This window comes from Lethenteron reissneri, chromosome 71 (assembly GCF_015708825.2).
Source record: "Lethenteron reissneri isolate LAM-NWPU_2019-01 chromosome 71, ASM1570882v1, whole genome shotgun sequence".
NCBI classification, from domain to species: Eukaryota; Metazoa; Chordata; class Hyperoartia; order Petromyzontiformes; family Petromyzontidae; genus Lethenteron; species Lethenteron reissneri.
In genome coordinates, this window is record NC_083849.1 from 348599 (window position 1) to 369882 (window position 21284).

General features: G+C 53.5%; 2 protein-coding genes and 1 pseudogene across 2 annotated transcripts in view; all 3 read right to left on the reverse strand.

Moving 5' to 3' along the window:
• LOC133361242 (ephrin type-A receptor 7-like) overlaps positions 1-1058 on the reverse strand; it is a 15384-nt gene extending 14326 nt beyond the window's left edge. The window contains exon 1 of the mRNA XM_061580143.1: positions 967-1058. The gene's annotated coding sequence lies outside the window, so the exon portion shown is untranslated. The remainder of the gene's footprint in view (positions 1-966) is intronic.
• LOC133361165 (ephrin type-A receptor 8-like) overlaps positions 1-14225 on the reverse strand; it is a 14627-nt gene extending 402 nt beyond the window's left edge. The window contains exons 1-5 of the mRNA XM_061580048.1: positions 14057-14225; positions 11762-11826; positions 3708-4037; positions 1803-2018; positions 1128-1387 (exon numbers count right to left, since the gene is read on the reverse strand). Coding sequence (XP_061436032.1) covers positions 1128-1387; positions 1803-2018; positions 3708-4037; positions 11762-11826; positions 14057-14150 — 965 coding nt within the window. The 5' untranslated portion in view covers positions 14151-14225. The remainder of the gene's footprint in view (positions 1-1127; positions 1388-1802; positions 2019-3707; positions 4038-11761; positions 11827-14056) is intronic.
• Positions 14226-15806: 1581 nt separating this feature from the next.
• The window catches only part of LOC133361166 (ephrin type-A receptor 4-like), a 36880-nt pseudogene continuing 31402 nt past the window's right edge, over positions 15807-21284 (reverse strand).

The following is a 21284-nucleotide window of genomic DNA, read 5'->3' on the forward strand; positions in this document are numbered from 1 at the left end:
GATTCGGAGTGAGATCTCTGCTGTTACACCGGAGCCGGTCATGAGCACACTGCCCAGGTATGGGAAACTCTCCACTCTCTCCACTACTGCCCCATCACCGATTGGGAGTTGTGGAAGTGGAGTTTCCGATGGTACAAAATACCTAGGCAGGTGCTTGGTTTTGGTGGGGTTGATGGTAAGGCCCCACCTCTTAGTGGAAAGCTCCAGTCTCAGCAGCAGCGTCTCCAACTCCTCCTCTGAATGAGCAGCTGTTACCAAATCATCGGCATACATAACGTGGTTGACCAATAGGGAGCCATCCCTTGACCGCACCCGGGCATCGATCAGCCTCCCATTATATCTGTACCAAATGGAAATTCCCCCGGTACAGCTATTGAAGGCTTCACGAACTACGTGGTCAAAATAGATGTTAAATAATGTGGGAGCCAGAGGACATCCCTGTCGCACCCCAAGGTGTACAGGGAATGGCTCTGACTCCAGGCCATGTAGTTTCATCCGGGCCCGCTCACCATCATGAAGGTCCTTAATGAGCATGAGCAGAGGGTCAGGGACTCCTAAAGCACGAAGAACAACCCAGAGCCCAGGCCTACTGATGGTATCATAGGCCTTGAGCAGGTCAATAAAGCAGAGATGTAGGTCTTGTTGGAATTCCCTACGCCTCTGCTGTAGCAGACGGACAGAAAATATGGCATCTGTGCAGGACCACATCCACACACATACACACACCCACACATACACATCCACACACCCCCACACACACACATCCACAACAACAACCGCCATTCGCCACTAAGTACACACACACACGTACACACACACGTACACACACGTACACACACACACGTACACACACACACGTACACACACACACACGTACACACACACACACACACATACACACACACACACATACACACACACACGTACACACACGTACACACACACACGTACACACACTCCACCCACCTCTGCACGTCACCTCCGCGCCTCCTCCCGCTCCCCGCTCACCGTCCGCTCGTTCCCCCCTCCTCCTCCTGCCCCCCCTCCCCACCACCTCCTCCACCTCCTCCACCTCCTCCACCTCCTCCACCTCCACCTCGTCCACCTCCACCTCCTGGTAGCCGGGCCGGCACCCGCAGCTGCCGATCGGCACCAGCCACTCGCCGTCGGCGCTGCAAAACATCCGCGGCGGCGGGGGCAGAGGCGCCGGCGCGCCCCCCGTCACGGCCGCCTTTGTCTCCCCTCCCCCCGGCGAGGAGGCGGAGGAGGGGGGCAGGCTCTCGGGCCTCGGCGCGTTCGAGAGGGGGGCCGGACGGAGCGCCGCTCGGAGGTTCTGGGGGGCCCCTTGCGGCAGGGGTCCCGCGTTGGGGGCGCACTGCCCCTGCACCTGTCCACAAAGACGAAGATCCCTCGTGTAGCCTCGGCAGACTGTTGGGGCAAGTGCTGTTAGCGGGCAGCACCTGTGAAGGCCGGAACGGCACACGAGGGGTGGGTGGCCAGCACCACGCCCGGCCGACTTCGTCTCTCCGGTGGCGATGTTTACTACACACCGGCTACTCAGTTGAGGCGACCTAGGGGAGGCCCAGGACCAGTTCAGAATAATCGTCACACAGGCAGAGTCTCTCTCTCACTCTCCCTCTCTCTGTCTCTCTCTTTGTCTCTCTCTGTCTCTCACTCTCCTTCTCAGTCTCTCTGTCTCTCTCTCTGTCTCTCTGTTTCCCATACCCCACATCTCTCATACGTGTGCGTGTTGAACTTCTTTCGCACCATACGTAGCCCTCCCCACCACCGCCGCTGCCCACCTCCACGAGCGACGAGGCGTCGGCCCCCGCCACCGTCTGCGGGAAGCGCGTGAGGCCGCGCCGCGTCGCCGGGCAGCGCTTGTAGAAGAGGCGCAGCGACAGGAGGGCCACGCAGGCCCCCACGTCCTGCAGGGCCACCAGGACGCGCGGCCCCGACAGCGGGCCCAGCTCCCGCACCTCGGTGTTCAGCTTCAGCACCCGCTCGCCCACGTCCACCTACGCCGGGAGATGGGGCGGTGACAGGAGCCGTGAAGGATGGTCGAACGGTGGACCGGGGTCCAGATTTCCCCACACGGCAGCGGAGAGCCGGGCGCGGAGCCTTGACTAGGCCTCGGCCGCCGCACCTCGGCACTCGGCTTCGGCGCCCGCTCGCCACACGTCCACCTACGTGGAGACATTGGGTGGCGGCGACCGGAGTGGTGAAGTATGGTCAAAGAAGCGACCACAGAGTGGGGAGGCCTTCACGAAGGTTAGAAGTTCATCTCGGAATTGGGAGTTAGCGGTCAAGATCAGAGTCGTGGTTACGGGGTATGTCTAGGGGTTAGCGGTAGGGTTAGGTATAGCAGTTAGCGCCGGTCTAGGGGTTAGGGTTTGGTGTAAGGCTTAGTGGCAGGTCTGGGGATTAGGCTCAGGGCAGTGCTCTTCATTGCGAGGCTCGCGGGCCACTGGCGGTTGCCCCTGGTGGCCTCTCGTGCGGGTGGTGGGTGCTGCTGTCAACCCCCCCGTGGCTTCAAGCAGAGTGACGGCCCTCACACCGGCGAGCCTAGTCACAGGTAGGCCCTGGGAGTCGGAATTGTTGTTTGCGACGGCTCAGAATCCACGCAGTCGACTCCAACCAACCCGCGGGCCATAATCGGCCCACCGGCGGTTGGGGGGGGGGGGAATTCCACATTGCCAGGGCGGGCGCCAGTCCGTCCGCGCGACCGGTGAGCGGCGATCGGGGTCACCAAAAACGGGGGGGGGGGGGGGGCAGCACCATTAACGTGGCCCCGGGGGGCAGGGACGGGGGGGGTTAATGGCCGGGGCAATCCGTCCCATCGTCTCATTATCAGCTCATGTCGTTAACCCTGCCAGGGCTGATTAAGCGAGAGCAGATGGCGCAGAACTCCGCCGCCGTGAGCGCGATTGATTAATTAACGAGCCCGGGATAATCACTGGGGGAGGGAGGGGGGGGGGGGCTCATGATGACCGTGGCATTGATACCCAGAAGCCGTCCTCGCAGCGGCGGTGGCTTTTGGCTCAGCGATCGAACAAATACGGTGACCGCATCGCACACTCTCAGATGCTATCTACCCTACACTACACACTACACTACACACTAAACACTATACACTACACTATACACTACACACTACACTAAACACTACACTACACACTACACTAAACACTACACACTACACTACACTATACACTACACTACTATACACAATACACTACATTATACACTACACTATACACTACACTACTATACACTATACACTACATACTACACTAAACACTACACTATACACTACACTACTATACACAATACACTACACTATACACTACACTACTATGCACAATACACTACACACTAGTGCTGTACTAGTGACGAATTGGCACGTTCTGTTTACGTGACAACCCTCACCAGTTGGCCGTGTCGGGTGGTGGCGGGTTTAACGACACAACGTTTATAGACTTACGCGATCTCACCCACAGCAACCTCGACACTGTGGACCACATCGGTCGCGAAATCCTCCCACGCGTCATAGACACTCACAGACCCCCCCCCCAGACCCCCCCGGACCCCCCCCCCCCGGCCCCCCCCCCCGGCCCCCCCTCTGCCCCCCCCGGCCCCCCCTCTGCCCCCCCCCGGCCCCCCCTCGGCCCCCCCCCAGACCCCCCCCAGCCCCCCCCCCCGGTAACCTGCGTGAAGCTCTCATCGGCGGCGATGGTGTCGATCTTGACGAGGCCGTCCTCGCTGAGCGGCGTCTCCCCGCCGCCCCCGGCGCCGCCCGCGCCCCCCTCCTCCCCGAAGTAGAGGTTGAAGGTCTCCTTGCAGGTGCCGGGCACGCCGGGGATGCTGCCGCAGTCGCGCAGCGTGAAGCGCAGCTCGAGCAGCAGGCGGCGCGCCGGGCCCCGCGGCACCGCCGGGGAGCGCAGCCAGTTGCTCTGCCCCGGGGGCGACATCACGTTGCACACCTGGAAGGTGCGCAGCGGGCGGTTGTGCTCGTCGATCTCGCTGATCTCCTCCCACTGCGGGGGAGGAAGGGGGGGTAAGTGGGGGGGTAAGTGGGGGGGTAAGTGGGGGGGAGACATGGGGGGGGGGACATGGGGGTGGGGGGTAAGTGGGGGGCAGAACGTGGGGAGGCAAGGTGCTGATTGGTGGGTTGTGCACGGCGATCTTGCTTGAGAAACACACACCACCACACACATCACCCACATCACACCACACACACACCACACACACACACCACACACACACCACACACACCAACACACCACACACACACCACACACACACCACACACACACCACACACACACCACACACACACATCACACCACACACACACCACACACACACCACACACACACATCACACCACACACACACCACACACACCCACACACACACACCCCCCACACACACCAAACACACACCACACGCACATAGAGAGTCACAGACTCACATAGAGACCCATAGACTTACACTGAGACCCACAGACTCACACAGAGACCCACAGACTCACACAGAGACCCACAGACTCACACAGAGACCCACAGACTCACACAGAGACCCACAGACTCACACAGAGACCCACAGACTCACACAGAGACCCACAGACTCACACATGGCCGGGTTTGTGGCTCAGCGCGCTAACCGCTGCGCCACCGCTCCCCACTCACCCAGACACACAAAGACAAAGTTCCCCCCGGTAGCCTTCGCAGACTGTTGGGGCAAGTTCCGTTAGCACGCACCACGTGTCATCTACCCCCTCCCGCCCGCCTCCCCCCTCCCCCAATCTGTCTCCCTCCCTCGTTAATTAGTGGCCCAATTAAGCGACAGTAGCACTCCCCTCCCTCCCCCCGGCAACGGTTGAACACCCCCCGTGAATTCACCCCCCCCCCTCACCCCCCCCACACTGTCCCCGATCATCTCCTGCGGCAATCCGCGGACATTCCACATTGCTGTGACGGGCGCCTGAACCGTGCACACGCAGGCCCGGCCAGAAACGTTTTGTTGAGTCGGGCACCGGAGGTGCATCGCATTCAGTCAGCCGATCATCACTTAAAGGTCGATAAATTAAGGAGCTATTTGGGGGGTGGGGGGGGCTGTCAAGACATTTGTTGTACGTCGTTAGCCCCCCCATTATGAGGCCTGGGCCCCCCACCTTGTCAATTGTTTGAGTTTTGAAAACGAATTTCTGTAGAACTGCTCCTGGTTGTTGTTGTTGTGGTTGTTGTTGTTGTGTTTAGTTTGTTGTCCTTCCCTCCGCACACTCAGAATAGCAAAGGTTGGCTACGTACGGTGCGAAAGAAGTTAAACATTTACACAAACAATAGACGCCCTTCACTATCCTTCAAGATCACACACATCAGCGTGTGTGTGCGTGTGTTTATGTTACACAAGAGAGGTCACATGCAAACTGCAAACAGCTGGACAATCCGCAGCACTCGTGAGCAACACAAATTTAACAATGACTCCAAGCTCTGCAGTCCTCTATCTATTCAGCGTCTCATGGGCAGCAGGGTCAAGCCTTGGTAGAGACAATGCTGCGGAACTGTGTGTGATGTGCGATGCTCAAGGCGAAACCAGTCCGGAGTTCGATGAATGGCATCGGTCCAAGCAAGCCGGACTCTGCCGCCGCTGCTGCTGAGACACTGAACGTGGAAACTGGTCCTGAGTCTCACCATTGGAACCTCATTTGCCAGTAAAAAATATGATAATTGGTTTTTTACCCTTATATCTGGCAACAAAACTGACACCTTTTTTACAAGGAGTCATGTTTGCACAGACCACAATACCTGCAGTCATAATGCAAACAAAAAACATAACTCTGATAATGTATGCACTGTCCTTGAAGTTGATTGGTCCACACCCGAGACAGCTTTCCTTAGAGCCTAGTCTCACATGGGTTGGACCTAAGGAAAGCTGTCTCGGGTGTGGACCAATCAACTTCAAGGACAGTGCACATACATTATCAGAGTTATGTTTTTTTGCATTATGACTGCAGGGATTGTGGTCTATGTAAACATGACTCCTTGTAAAAAAAGGTGTCAGTTTTGTTGCCAGATAGAAGGGTAAAAAAACAATTATCATTGGTCCTGAGTCTGGCTGTATGACACCAATGGCACCAGTCCAAGCAAGCCGGACTCTGCTGCTGCTGCTGATGATGATGAGACACGGAACGTGGAAGCCACTCGGGTCGAGTTGGTTTACGTTCAACCAACGCTGTCGATGGGACGCCTTGTGGCTGACGGGAAGTGTGAACAAAGCAAAAGATGACGGAATTATCTTCTTGGTTCTTTCGGTAAAGTCACGTAGAAGGGAAGTAATAAAATAATAAAAAATAAAACATAATAAAATAATTCTCACGACGTTTCAGCTACAACGCAAGCAGCCGTCTTCACCTGAGAATTATTTTATAATGTTTTATTTCTATTATTTTATTACTTCCCTTCTACGTGACTTTACCGAAAGAACCAAGAAGATGAATTCCTACAGTCACGAAAGCTTTAAATCGAAATGACGGAATTAATGAATGCACTCTGGGTTGACGATTAAATCAACCGCGAAAATTACGATGTCGCATCACCACGATTAGCGACAATTTTCTCGCAGAATATCGCGAGGGGGAAGCACCAAGTAAGTGGATAACGGCCGGTTATGTCGAGCTTAGACCATCATCATCATCACCAGCACAACAACAACAATAATTACTATTACGACGACGACGACGACTCCGTATCCTTGTAGCTGCGGCGGCATCGTCCTGCGATGGGAACTCCGTCTCGGTCGCTCATCGCCGAGGAGCCCCCCACAGGACGAGAGGGGGGGGGGTGCGGCGGTGGCGGATACCCAAACATTTCCCCGAGCTCTCACGGACCTCTGGGTGTATTAATTTAACCCTCTCCTGTTCCGTCCACCCACGTAGTGGAAGGGAGTGAGATGGAACAGATGGAGATTAGTCCACCCACGTAGTGGAAGGGAGTGAGATGGAACAGATGGGGATTAGGCCACCCACGTAGTGGAAGGGAGTGAGATGGAACAGATGGAGATTAGTCCACCCACGTAGTGGAAGGGAGTGAGATGGAACAGATGGGGATTAGTCCACCCACGTAGTGGAAGGGAGTGAGATGGAACAGATGGGGATTAGTCCACCCACGTAGTGGAAGGGAGTGAGATGGAACAGATGGGGATTAGTCCACCCACGTAGTGTAAGGGAGTGAGATGGAACAGATGGGGATTAGTCCACCCACGTAGTGGAAGGGAGTGAGATGGAACAGATGGAGATTAGTCCACCCACGTAGTGGAAGGGAGTGAGATGGAACAGATGGAGATTAGTCCACCCACGTAGTGGAAGGGAGTGAGATGGAATAGATGGAGATTAGTTCACCCTCTTTGCTGTACCGCCCTCTACTGGCAGGTGAAGCCCACGCTGAGCTCAACGAAGCGGCTCATCGCGTGGAAATGTCGAGCGGCCAAAAACTCCAAACGCGTCGCGACGTTTTTCCTTCTTCTTAAAGAAGGAAAAACCGGAGGACCTGGAGAAAAGTCCACGCGACCACGGAGAGAGAGACGCAAACTCCAAATATACAGCAGCAGCAGGCATCGTCAGGGTCGGGATGGAACCCACGACCTCCTGCACACCAGGCGAGGTAGTCAACATCTCCTAGCCACCGTGATGATGAGAGACACGCAAACTCCAAGTATACAGCAGCAGGCGTCAGGGTCGGGATGGAACCCACGACCTCCTGCACACCAGGCGAGGTAGTTAACATCTCATAGCCACCACGGCAAGGGAATGCACTGAGAGGCTGTTGTCCGCGGCAGGGGAGATGGAGCGAGATGAGATCCGCTGATGGTGCGGAGTCGAGAGCCAGGCACTGGTGGGGGGGGGGGGGGGAGGCTTTCATACAGCAGTGGATAGACCATGGCTGCTGCTGCAGATGATGATGATAGTGTTGCATAATCACCACACTGTGGAACTCCGCCCTTGCCAATTCACTGCAGATTTTCTTTCGTCCCTCCAGAGTAGAAACCCCTCCCACCCGGCCTCCCTCAGCGCCCCCCACTACACGCAGCGCTGTGTATATTTGTGTCAATCAGCTAATGAGTTGTCGTCGTGAATCCCCCCTCCCCCCCCCTTTAATCATCGCCGAGATTTGTGTCAATCGCCGCAGAATCGTCAACAACGTCTCCGGGTCAATCACGGCAGAGCTGTCGTCCCTCGCGAGTGCCCCCCCGGCCACCCCACCGCTCCCTCGTGTGACAGTGAGCAGCGCAGTTATTGTCAAAGTGTCGTCCCGTGCCCCCTCCACTCCTCCCCGCTTAGTTACAGGCGGGCTGAGCCGAGCGCGATCCCAGTTGCAACGCCGATTCGATCTCGCGCTCTTTGTCCTGGAGGTTTTTTTTTTAGTTTTCTACAATTTTTTTTTTAAATCGAAATAAACGAAAATCTACAAAGTGCTCACGGAGTGAGAAACACGCAGCTTTGTCGTCCCTCGCGATGCCCCCCTCCCCCTTAGAGCCCCCCCCCATCACCAAATTTACGTCGATCGCTGTATCCTGTCGTACCTCCAGAGCCCCCCTGATTACCAGGCCCTTGATCGTCCCCTCCAGAGTCCCCCCCATGGCAACAATAAAACAATAACACCGCAGAGGAGCCGATCCATACATTAGTATCCGGCGATGCTGCGGCTGCTACTGCCGCTGCGTCTGGCAGCAGCAACAAATCAACAATAGTCGACGTTTCGGGCAATGGCCCTACTTCACAGCACGTGTCATTGCGTCATGAGACCCGTGTCGTCATCTTTTATGAAGGGTCGCATGTTATATATCTATTTTTTTATTTCAAGGCCACACAACGCAATGATTTTGACGTTGTAATGATCACTGCAGACGCCGTCGTCCCTCCAAAGCCCCCCCAAAGCCCCCCCATTCGCAGTCACCGCCCTTCCCTGTCCCCCCATGGTACTCTAACAACGCTGCAGCCCCCCCCATCTCTCTATACCACCATTGGTCACGAGGTCAATAAACTGAGAAATTGGTCGTCCCTCCAGAGCCCCCCTCCCCTGATGAGGCGGTCTCCATTGCCTCGGGGTCAATGATTACAGATTTGTCGTCCTTCCAAAACAACCCATCCCCACCTCCCCCCGCCTCCGGTCGTAATCGTCATTCTGTCGTCCCTCCAGAGGACGATTCAACCCCCTCGCACCCCCCTCCACCCCCCCTGCCCCCACCACCCCTCCCTCTGCATTGTCTTGGGGTCAATCAGCGCAGAGATTTGTCGTCCCTCGCGATCCCCCCTGCTCTGTCAGAGCCCCCCCCCCCCTCACCAAGGGGGGCATCGTAATTAAGGAACTTGGATTAATGAGCTCCTCTCCCCAGGGGGTGGGGGGAGAGGGGGGTGGGGGGGTCGAGGGGAGGGGTTCGGGGGGTCCGGGGGGGGGTCCGGGGGGGGGGCCGGGGGAGGGGTTAAAGAAAACAAGGTCACGTGGTCTCATTGTAATGAGCTTCGCGTTCAGAGCGCCAATTGTTCAATGATTGTTACAATTGTACAATGATTGTTAAGTCGCATCGTGTACAACAATAATAACAATTACTTGGCATTATACTAATGACGGTATTGTGATGTAGTTGTGTGTGGTGTTGTATTTCTCGAGATTGTCTCGCAGAAGTGTGCGAGATTTACATAAAATGTATGGCACAGCACAATTACGACACTTATCCTGAACACTGAATATTTAAATATCATACTTAGTAATGATGACGGTGTATTATGCTATTGTAAGAGTGTACATGGTTAGATACACAATATGATATAACACTTAGATAATGTATTACGTAATACACACTAGAGATGATTTTTATTGTGCTATGTAAAATATAATGTATAATTAAGTGTAAACACTTGCAGATATAGGCAATTAGATGATGATTATTTAGATATTACGAGAGTATTAAATTGCAGTATATAGTATACTATGGTGCGAAGGATAATATATTACAATTCATGAATTACAGTTATAATACTACAATGTAGGACTGACAATTACACTATTTAATATATTATATTAATACAATTCATGAATTACAGTTATAATACTACAATGTAGGACTGACAATTACACTATTTAATATATTATATTAATACAATTCGTGAATTACAATTACCCTATATAATATCGTATATTTAATACAATTTATGAATCACAAATGCGTACACCAGATATGCAGTTTCCAATATTAATAATAATTGACGTATAATTAGCATACAAACATGTGTACATTACACATTTTATATTAATATTTTTTTACATTTTATATTGTAAATGTTGGTTTATATATTTACTGTGCCACAACTATGGAGGAGCGGTGGGGCAGTGGTTAGCGCTACGCTACGAACCCGGCCACCTGAGTTGGATTCCCGCTCACGGCCAACACCGCCAGTGACGATTTTCTGAACCGGTCCTAAGCCACCCCTAGGTCGACTCGGCCTCAAATGAGTAGCTGGTGCGGTGTGTAGTAAACATCGCCACTGGGGAGACAAAGGCGGCCGGGCGTGGTGCTGGCCACCCCCCACCCCCTCGTGTGCCACAGCGCCAGCAGCCTTCACAGGTGCTGCTCGCGGACGGCACTTGCCCCAACGCTCTGTCGCAGGCTACACGGGGGATCTTTGTCTTTGTGTGCCCAGCCACCGCATGCCCAAGCAGCTTCTGTCGCCGGATAGAGGGGAGGGGGGGGCTACACGGGCTGCTGCAACAGCAGGAGAAGAGATGGAGCTGATGGAGCTGATGGGGTAGGGAAGGTGAATTGTGGAGCTGAGTGGACTTGCCGATGAGCGGTACCAGCGGTGTCGAGATCGGCCTCTGTGGAGGAGGCTCGTGAAGGACGCTACTGGGCAGTTGGAGGCAGTCGCCCTCCAGCAACAGCGGAGGGCGGAGGAGCGACGCTCACAACAACGAGCGGAGTGCCGGGCGGATAAAACGCAGCGAGGTGACAGTCGAGAGCACAGGTGGTGCATCTGCCAGTCATCTCAGTCAACCCATGGCACCTGCTGGGTGTGTCCCGTGACCTCCTGCACCTAGCCTGGCACAGCGGTGCATCTGGCAGTCATCTCAGTCAACCCATGGCACCTGCTGGGTGTGTCCCGTGACCTCCTGCACCTAGCCTGGCACAGCGGTGCATCTGCCAGTCATCTCAGTCAACCCATGCCACGTGCTGGGTGTGTCCCGTGACCTCCTGCGCCTAGCCTGGCACAGCGGTGCATCTGCCAGTCATCTCAGTCAACCCATGGCACCTGCTGGGTGTGTCCCGTGACCTCCTGCACCTAGCCTGGCACAGTGGTGCATCTGCCAGTCATCTCAGTCAACCCATGGCACCTGCTGGGTGTGTCCCGTGACCTCCTGTTAGCGAACCTGCGACACTTCACATGATAGCCTCAAAGTGCACCTAGCCTGGCACAGGCTCGGTGCGAGCGGTGGTGCAGTGGTTAGCGCGCTGAGCTACGGACGCTACAGAGACCCGAGTTGGATTCCCGCTCACGGCCAACACGAGTGGCGAATGTTTAAACCGCTCCTGGGTCTCAACACACTGGAGAGACAAAGGCGGCCGGGCGTGGTGCTGGCCACCCACCACCTCGTGCGCCGTGCCAGCAGCCTTAACAGGTGCTCGCTAGCAGCACTTGCCCCTACAGTCTGTTAAGGCTATCCGGGGGATCTTTGTGCCCACGTGTGCCCACGTGTGTGTACTTACTCCATTGTCGGGGTAGGTTGTCCACCCTTGGTCTTTGTGTCCCGACATCGTGTTCAGGAGGTCCACTGCACGGGCACAGCACACCACGCTGGGTTACACACACACCCCGACGTCACACGTGGCGTGTGTGTGTGTGTGTATGTGTGTGTGTCTATGTGTGTGTTTGTGTGTCTATGTGTGTGTGTCTATGTGTGTGTCTATGTGTTTGTGTCTATGTGTGTGTGTCTATGTGTGTGTGTGTCTATGTATGTGTGTGTCTATGTGTGTGTGTCTATGTCTGTGTGTGTGTCTATGTGTGTGTGTGTATGTGTCTGTGTGTGTGTCTATGTGGGGAGCGGTGGTGTAACGGTTAGCGCGCTGCGTGTGCTACGAACCTGGCGACCCGGGTTCGATTCCCACTCACGGCAAACACCAGTGACGATTTTTTTAACCGGTCCTGGGCCTCCCCTAGGTCGACTCAGCCTCAAATGAGTACCTGGTGCGATGTGTAAACATCGCCGCTAGGGAGACGAAGGCGGTCGGGCGTGGTGCTGGCCACCCACCCCCTCGTGTACCGTTCCGGCCTTCATAGGCGCTCGCTAACAGCACTTGCCCCTACAGTCTGTTAAGGCTACACGGGGGATATTTTATCTTTATGTGTGTGTGTCTATGTGTGTGTCTATGTGTGTGTGTGTGTGTCTATGTGTGTGTGTCTATGTGTGTGTGTCTATGTGTATGTCTATGTCTGTGCGTGTGTGTGTGTCTATGTGTGTGTATGTGTGTGTGTGTGTCTATGTCTGTGTGTGTGTCTATGTCTGTGTGTGTGCCCACCTCCGATAGTGAACCTCTCCCCTCTCGTCTCTTATAACGGCGCCGTATCTCTGCATCGGCCCGATCTTCCCGTAAATCCCGCGGCAGACTGTGTGGCCCACACCCACTCCGACCGTCCTCCCCTCTCGTCTCGAGCTCTCTTATCCACATCAGCCCAATCCTTCCGTAAATCACGTGGCGCTCTGCGTGTGCCAGCCAGCCCGACCCTGAAACCTTTCGTCTCGAGATCTCTAATCTGCATCGGCCCAATCCTCCTGTAAATCGCGCGGCTGACTGCGTGGGCCACTCCGACTCTGAATATCTCCCCCCGTCAGCCAGGCACACGGGATCTCCCTGTACACCCAGGTCATGCCTCACGTATATCACGGGGCTGACGGTAAATCACGTGGCTTGTGTGAGTGTTTGGCCATCCCCACTGTGAGCCTCTCTCCTTTCGTCTATAGATCTATGTGTCGACATCAGCTCAAGCCTCTCGTACACCACGTGGCTTGCGTGAGTTGTGAGGTGTGTGGCCTCCCCGACTCTCCCCGCCCAGCCCCCTACCCTGCTGCTGATGCTGTGCATCACACACAGAGACCAGGACATTGAGACCAGGACATTGAGACACTGAGACCAGGACATTGAGACACTGAGACCAGGAGACAGAGACCAGGACATTGAGACCAGGACATTGAGACCAGGACACAGAGACCAGGACACTGAGACCAGGACATTGAGACCAGGACATTGAGACCAGGACATTGAGACCAGGACATTGATACACTGAGACCAGGACACAGAGACCAGGACACCGAGACCAGGACACAGAGACCAGGACACAGAGACCAGGACACTGAGACCAGGACACTGAGACCAGGACATTGAGACCAGGACATTGAGACACTGAGACCAGGACACAGAGACACTGAGACCAGGACACAGAGACCAGGACACAGAGACCAGGACATTGAGACCAGGACATTGAGACTAGGACACAGAGACCAGGACACTGAGACCAGGACACAGAGACCAGGACACTGAGACCAGGACACAGAGACCAGGGCACTGAGACCAGGACATTGAGACCAGGACATTGAGACCAGGACACAAAGACCAGGACACAGAAACATTGAGACCAGGACATTGAGACCAGGAGACAGAGACCAGGACACGGAGACCAGGACACTGAGACCAGGACATTGAGACCAGGACATTGAGACACTGAGACCAGGCCACATAGACCAGGACATTGAGACCAGGACACAGAGACCAGGACACAGAAACCAGGACACAGAGACCAGGACACTGAGACCAGGACATTGAGACCAGGACATTGAGACACTGAGACCAGGACACATAGACCAGGACATTGAGACCAGGACACAGAGACCAGGACACAGAGACCAGGAAATTGAGACACAGAGACCAGGAGACAGAGACCAAGACATTGAGACCAGGACATTGAGACACAAGGTGTCCCCGAAGGGCGTTTTAAGAATATTTTACCTTCATTGAGCTGAGACGCTCCGTGGCCACGTCTGCTCAACATCGCCACCACCGCCGCCACCACCGCCGCCGTGATCCTCATCATCGCCATCATCTCGGCCCGTGGGCTTGCGGCCGCGGTCTTCACGATGGCACGGTTCTGCGTCCTGGAGGTCGACTTTGCTGCTCGCTGTCTAAACGTTTCGGACGTTCCGAAGACTTTCGCTTTTGGTCCTGGTGTGGATGTTATTGTGTCTGTGTTTATGTGTGTGTATGTGTGTATGTATGTGTGTCTCTGTGTTTATGTGTGTGTATGTGTGTGTATGTGTGTGTGTGTTTATGTGTGTCTCTGTGTTTATGTGTGTGTATGTGTTTATGTATGTGTATGTGTGTGTATGTCTGTGTGTCTCTGTGTTTATGTGGGTGTATGTGTGTATGTATGTGTCTGTATGTCTGTGTGTCTCTGTGTTTATGTGGGTGTATGTGTGTATGTATGTGTCTGTGTGTGTATGTCTGTGTGTCTCTGTGTTTATGTGGGTGTATGTGTGTATGTATGTGTGTGTATGTCTGTGTGTCTCTGTGTTTATGTGGGTGTATGTGTGTATGTATGTGTGTGTATGTCTGTGTGTCTCTGTGTTTATGTGGGTGTATGTGTGTATGTATGTGTCTGTATGTCTGTGTGTCTCTGTGTTTATGTGGGTGTATGTGTGTATGTATGTGTCTGTATGTCTGTGTGTCTCTGTGTTATGTGGGTGTATGTGTGTATGTATGTGTCTGTATGTCTGTGTGTCTCTGTGTTTATGTGGGTGTATGTGTGTATGTATGTGTCTGTATGTCTGTGTGTCTCTGTGTGTGTATGTGTGTCTGTGTGTGTATGTCTGTGTGTCTCTGTGTGTATGTGTGTCTCTGTGTGTATGTGTGTCTGTGTGTGTGTATGTCTGTGTGTCTCTGTATGTGTATGTCTCTGTGTGTGTATGTCTGTGTGTCTCTGTGTGTGTATGTGTGTCTGTGTGTCTATGTGTGTGTATGTGTGTCTGTGTGTGTATGTCTGTGTGTCTGTGTATGTGTGTGCGTGTCTGTGTGTGTCTGTGTGTTTGTGTCTGTGTGCCTGTGTGTCTGTGTATGTGTGTTTGTGTGTCTGTTTGTGTGTCTGTCTGTGTGCGTCTGTGTGTGTTTACGTGTGTGTGTCTGTGTGTATCTGTGTATGTGTGTCTATGTATCTGTGTGTGTTTGTGTGTGTCTGTCGTTGTTTGTGTGTGTCTGTGTGTTTCTGTGTGTGTATCTGTGTGTCTGTGTGTGTCTGTGTCTGTGTGTGTCTGTCTGTATCTGTGTGTGTGTGTCTGTGTGCCTATGTGTGTGTGTATCTGTGTCTGCGTGGCTGTATATCTGTGTGCCTGATCTGTGTGTCTGTGTGTGTCTATGTATCTGTGTGTGTGTATGTGTGTGTCTGTTTGCGTGTGACTGTGTGTGTCTTTGTGTGTGTGTGTGTCTGTGTGTGACTGTGTGTCTCTGTGTGTGACTGTGCGTGTCTTTGTGTGTGTGTGTGTATGTCTATGTATCTGTGTGTGTCTGCGTGTTCCTGTCTGTTAAAACTACGGTTGGGGAGGGGAGGGGTTTTATAATCTGCGTAAAGTGACTATCATATGCAATGATTATGTTTATATCGTATTCTTATAGCCTATCATAACTACGATATACAATCGCTCTTACGATTGGTGATGTTAATTGCTATGTTAATGTTCGTATGCTAATGAGGTGACCAATATTATTATTATTGCTTCTGTCTTGGTGCGGGCAGAGGTTTGTGTTTTTCTTCTCTTGTCTGCGAACACAAGGGTCAAGGGTGTGGAGTCAGATTGGGTGCGCTAACCATTGCGCCACCGCTCTTCCCGTAGTATGGACAAAGATCCCCGTATAGCCTTCACCAGGCTGTTGGGGTAAGTGCTGTCAGCGAGTTAGGGTGCTGTGGCCAACACCGCCGCGCACCACCGCCTTTGTCTCCCCAGTGGCGATGTTTACTACACACACCGCTACACCAGGTACCTATTTGAGGCTGAGTCGACCTAGGGGAGGCCCAGGACCGGTTCAGATAATCGTCACCGGTGTTGGTGGCCGTGAGCGGGAATCGAACTCGGGTCGCCGGGTTCGTAGTGCAGCGCGCTAACCGCTGCGCCACCGCTCTAAACTAAATTTCGATTTAAAGCTTTCGTGACTGCAGGGATTCATCTTCTTGGTTCTTTCGGTAAAGTCACGTAGAATGGAAATAATAAAATAATAAAAATAAAACATTTTATTTTATAAGGTGTTATTTTATTATTTTATTATTTCCATTCTACGTGACTTTACCGAAAGAACCAAGAAGATCATCTAAACTATTTCATATTTTAGATTGTTGGCGGTCAAGGCCCCGCCACTGAGACGCTGAGTAGCTCTTGTTCAGGAGCGACCTGCCCATCAAACGAGAGCTCTAGGAAAGTGGCGTCTCATCATCATCATCATTGCGTGGACATAGAGTAGACAAACACTCTAACGCGTGGTGATGTTATAATGGTTATTACACATGTGGAGGGGCACAGAGAGAGACACGCAAACTCCAAATATACAGCAGCAGCAGGCGTCAGGGTCGGGATCGAACTCACAACCTCCTGCACACCAAGCGAGGTAGTCAACATCTCCTAGCCACCGTGATGATGATGATGAGAGAGAGACGCAAACTCTAAATATACAGCAGCAGCAGGCGTCAGGGTCTGGATCGAACCCACGACCTCCTGCAGACCAGGCGAGGTAGTCAACATCTCATAGCCACCGCGCCGCGCCTCTCACACAACCGGGAGCGTCTCTTGACGAACGGAGGCGTTCCATCTCACGGGATTATCCCCGTGAGAGATAGTCTGTGAAATAACACTCACACACACATACACACACATACATACACACATACATACACACACATACACACACGCACACACACATACACACATACACACACATATACATACAACAACAACAACCGCCATTCGCCACTAAGTGGCGGTGACGTCACCACGATGCTTGTGCCAGGCCAAGTGCACCTTGAGGCCACGTGAAGTGTCGAACGCCCGCTGGCAGGAGGTCACGGGGCAGACCCAGGTGCCACGGGACGACTGACTGAGATGACCGAGATGACTGGCTGATGTACCACCTGTGCCCCCTACTGTGCCAACTTGCTGTGCTTTAGCTACCCGGTGCTCCGCTCGTTGTTGTGAGCGTCGCTCCTCCGCCCTCTGTTGTTGTTGGAGGGTGACTGCCTCCAACTGCTCAGTAGCGTCCTTCACGAGCCTCCTCCACAGAGGCCGATCTTGACACCGCTGGTACCAGTCATCGGCAAGTCCACTCAGCTCCACGTTCTCCTGTACTACATCACTCCATCTCTTTTCTAGCCCGTGCCGCGCCCGTTTAGCCCCCTCGATAAGGCCGAACAAAAGCTGTTTGGGCATGCGGTGGCTGGGCATGCGGGCTACATGACCCAGCCAATGCAGCCTTGCCTGCCGCAGGAGCTCACCGATGGGACTTTGCCCAGATCTTCAAGGATTTGTGAGCTCCTCACACATTCCAGCCTGGTTAACCCAGGAATGATCGTATGCAGGTCAGCCCTAAATGTTTATAACAAGCGAAGATGTTCCATTAGGGGTGTCCACGTTTCGCAAGCGTAGAGAAGGGAGGGAATGACCGTGGCAGAGAAGACCCGAAGCTTCGTGCTGAGCGATAGACCAGGTAGCTTCCACACAGCGTTACGCAACCGATGAAAAGATATTGCCGCTCGACTGATTCGGAGTGAGACCTCTACTGTTAAACCGGAGCGGTCATGAACACACTGCCCAGGTATAGGAAACTCTCCACTCTCTCTACAACTGCCCCATCACCGATTGGGAGTTGTGGGGGTGGAGTGCCCGATGGTTAAAAAATACCCAGGCAGGTGCTTTGTTGGTGGGGCTGATGGTAAGGCCCCACCTCTTAGTGGCACACTCCAGTTTCAGCAGCAGCGCCTTCTCTGAGTGAGCCGCAATTACCAAATCATCGGCATACATAACGTGGTTGACCAATAGAGAGTCATCCCTTGACCGCACCCGGGCATCGATCAGCCTCCAATTGTATCTGTACCAGATGGAAATTCCTCCGATACAGCCATCGAAGGCTTCACGAACTACGTGGTCGAAATAGATGTTACATAATGTTGGAGCCAGAGGACATCCCTGTCGCACCCCAAGGTGAACAGGGAATGGCTCCGACTCCAGCGCGTAGTTTTTACCCGGGCCCGCCTCACCATTCATGAAGGTCCTTAATGATCATGAGCAGAGGGTCAGGGGACTCCGAAAGCACGAAGAACAACCAGAGCCCAGGCCCTACTAATAGTATCATAGGCCTGACCCAGGTTTCATAAAGCAGAGATGTAGGTATTGTCTGGACTGTTAGCAACGGACCAGAAAACTATGGCATCTGTGCCAGAGGACCGACCATTCCTGAACCACATTGGGGCTCTGGCCAGCCTCTCCCTCAGGCTGACCTGGCAAGGCGATGTGACTAATCCTTGCCCCAGGACCTTTCCCGGCACACTGAGGAGTGAGATGCCCCTGTAGTTGTTACAATCTGTGCGGTCTCCCGTCTTAAAGATGGGGACCACCAGGGCATCCTTCCAGTCCTGCGGAACCCGTCCAGTGGCCCAGACTGTTGTTGTGATGTCATGTAGGGCAGTCTGTGCACAAACGCCACCCTCCCTCAGCATTTCGCTTGGGAGATCATCTCTGCCCGGTGCCTTTCCTGGTCTCAGACTCTGAATCGCCTTCAGTACTTCCTCAACAGATGGCACATACACACATACACATACATACATACACACATACAAAGACACATACACACACATACAAAGACAAAGACACATACATACACATACACACACATACACACACATACAAAAACAAAGACACATACACACACATACAAAGACACATACACACACGTAAACACACATACACACACATACACACACATATACAAAGACAACGACACATACACACACATACAAAGACAAAGACACATACACACACATACATACACATACATACACATACATACACACACAATCACGCACACAGACAAAGACCCCCCGTGTAGCCTTTACCAAGCTGCTGGGGCAAGTGGTGTGAAGGCGCACGAGGGGGTGGGCTGGCGTGCACCACCACCACCACTACGCCCGGCCGTCTTTGTTTTCCCAGCGCTGATGTTTGTACAATAATCAGGCGCACACGCACACGCAATCACACACAATCACGCACACGCAATCACACACACAATCACGCGCACAATCACACGCACACAATCACGCACACGCAATCACACCCACAATTACGCACACAATCACACACGCAATCACACACAATCACACACACTCACAATCACGCACACACACCAATCACACACACGTAAACACACACACAATCATGCACACGTACACACAATTACGCACGCACACACAACCCACACGCAATCACACACACACAACCACACGCGCAATCACACACACACAACCACACACGCAATCACACACACACAACCACACACGCAATCACACACACACAACCACACACGCAATCACACACACACAACCACACACGCAATCACACACACACAACCACACACACAATCACGCGCACATAATCACACACACACAATCACACACACACAATCACACACACACAATCACACACACACAATCACACACACACAATCACACACACAATCACACACACACGCAAATATGCACACAATCACACACAACACACACACAACCACACACACAATCACACACAACAACACACACAACCACACACACATCACACACACCACACACACAATTACACAATCACACGCACAATCACACACACACACAATCACACACACACAATCACACACACACACAATCGCGCGCACGCAATCACGCGCAGACTGTACACACATCAGGGGAGCGGTGGCGCAGTGGTTAGCGCACTGCGCGCTGCTCTGCGAACCCAAGCGGGTTGGTAACGGCCCACGGGGGAGGGGGGGAGGGGGGGGTCTCTCTTCACCAACCCGCATTGACCGGCGTGGTGAAGTATGGTCAAACACCCCCACCATCCACACGACGAAGGAGAGGAGGGGGGGGGTCTCATCCAGCAGTGGATTTGGCGAAACACAATTATACACACAAAGACAAAGGTGCCGCGTATAGCCCGTCGCAGGCTGCTGGGGCAAGTGCTGTTGGCGAGGGGGCCGTGTGGCCATGGCCCCCACGCTCGGCCGCCTTTGTCTCCCCCAACGCCGATGTCCACGACACACCGCGCCAGGTAACCGCACTCGCTTTCAAGGCCGAGCCGACCTAGGGGAGGTCCGGCACCGATTCAGAAAACCGGCGCCGCCGGCGTTTGGCGAGCGGGGATCGGTTCGGTTTTCGATCGACAGCCTCGGCCTCCCCCTAGGTCCACTCGGCCTCAAACGAGCGCCGGCCGCGCGCGGCGCTGTCCACCCCCCAGCCACCCCCTGGCGTGCCATGGCGACCATGCGCTCGCAGCCTGCCCCAGAGGCTACCTGGGGGAGCTTTGTGCGTGGCCTGTGGTGGTGGTGGGGTGCGAAACGTCGACCGTGGTGCAGCCTTCGCCTTGGTCACTCGGCACGCGACGATTCGGGCGACGGGCCATTCATCGTGATCACATCAACAACATCAACAACAACATCAACAACAACAACATCAACAACATCAACAACAACAATGCTCAGCAGGTCCCGTGTCCATAACAACACCGCACGCGCGCGTGTGTGTCTGTGTGTGTTTGTGTCTGTGTGTGTACACTGTGTGTGTGTGTACTTGTGTGTGTATACTGTGTGTGTATGTGTACCTGTGTGTGTGTGTACACTGTGTGTGTGTGTAGCTGTGTGTGTACCTGTATGTGTGTACACTGTGTGTGTACACTGTGTGTGTGTACCTGTGTGTGTACCTGTGTGTCTGTGTGTGTGTCTGTGTGTGTGTAGCTGTGTGTGTGCACTGTGTGTGTGTACCTGTGTGTGTGTACACTGTGGTGTGTACCTGTGTGTAGCTGTGTGTGTACCTGTGTGTGTGTGTGTACACCTGTGTGTATGTACCTGTGTGTCTGTGTGTGTGTGTGTGTACACCTGTGTGGTGTCTGTGTGTGTAGCTGTGTGTGTGTACTTGTGTGTAGCTGTGTGTGTGTGTACCTGT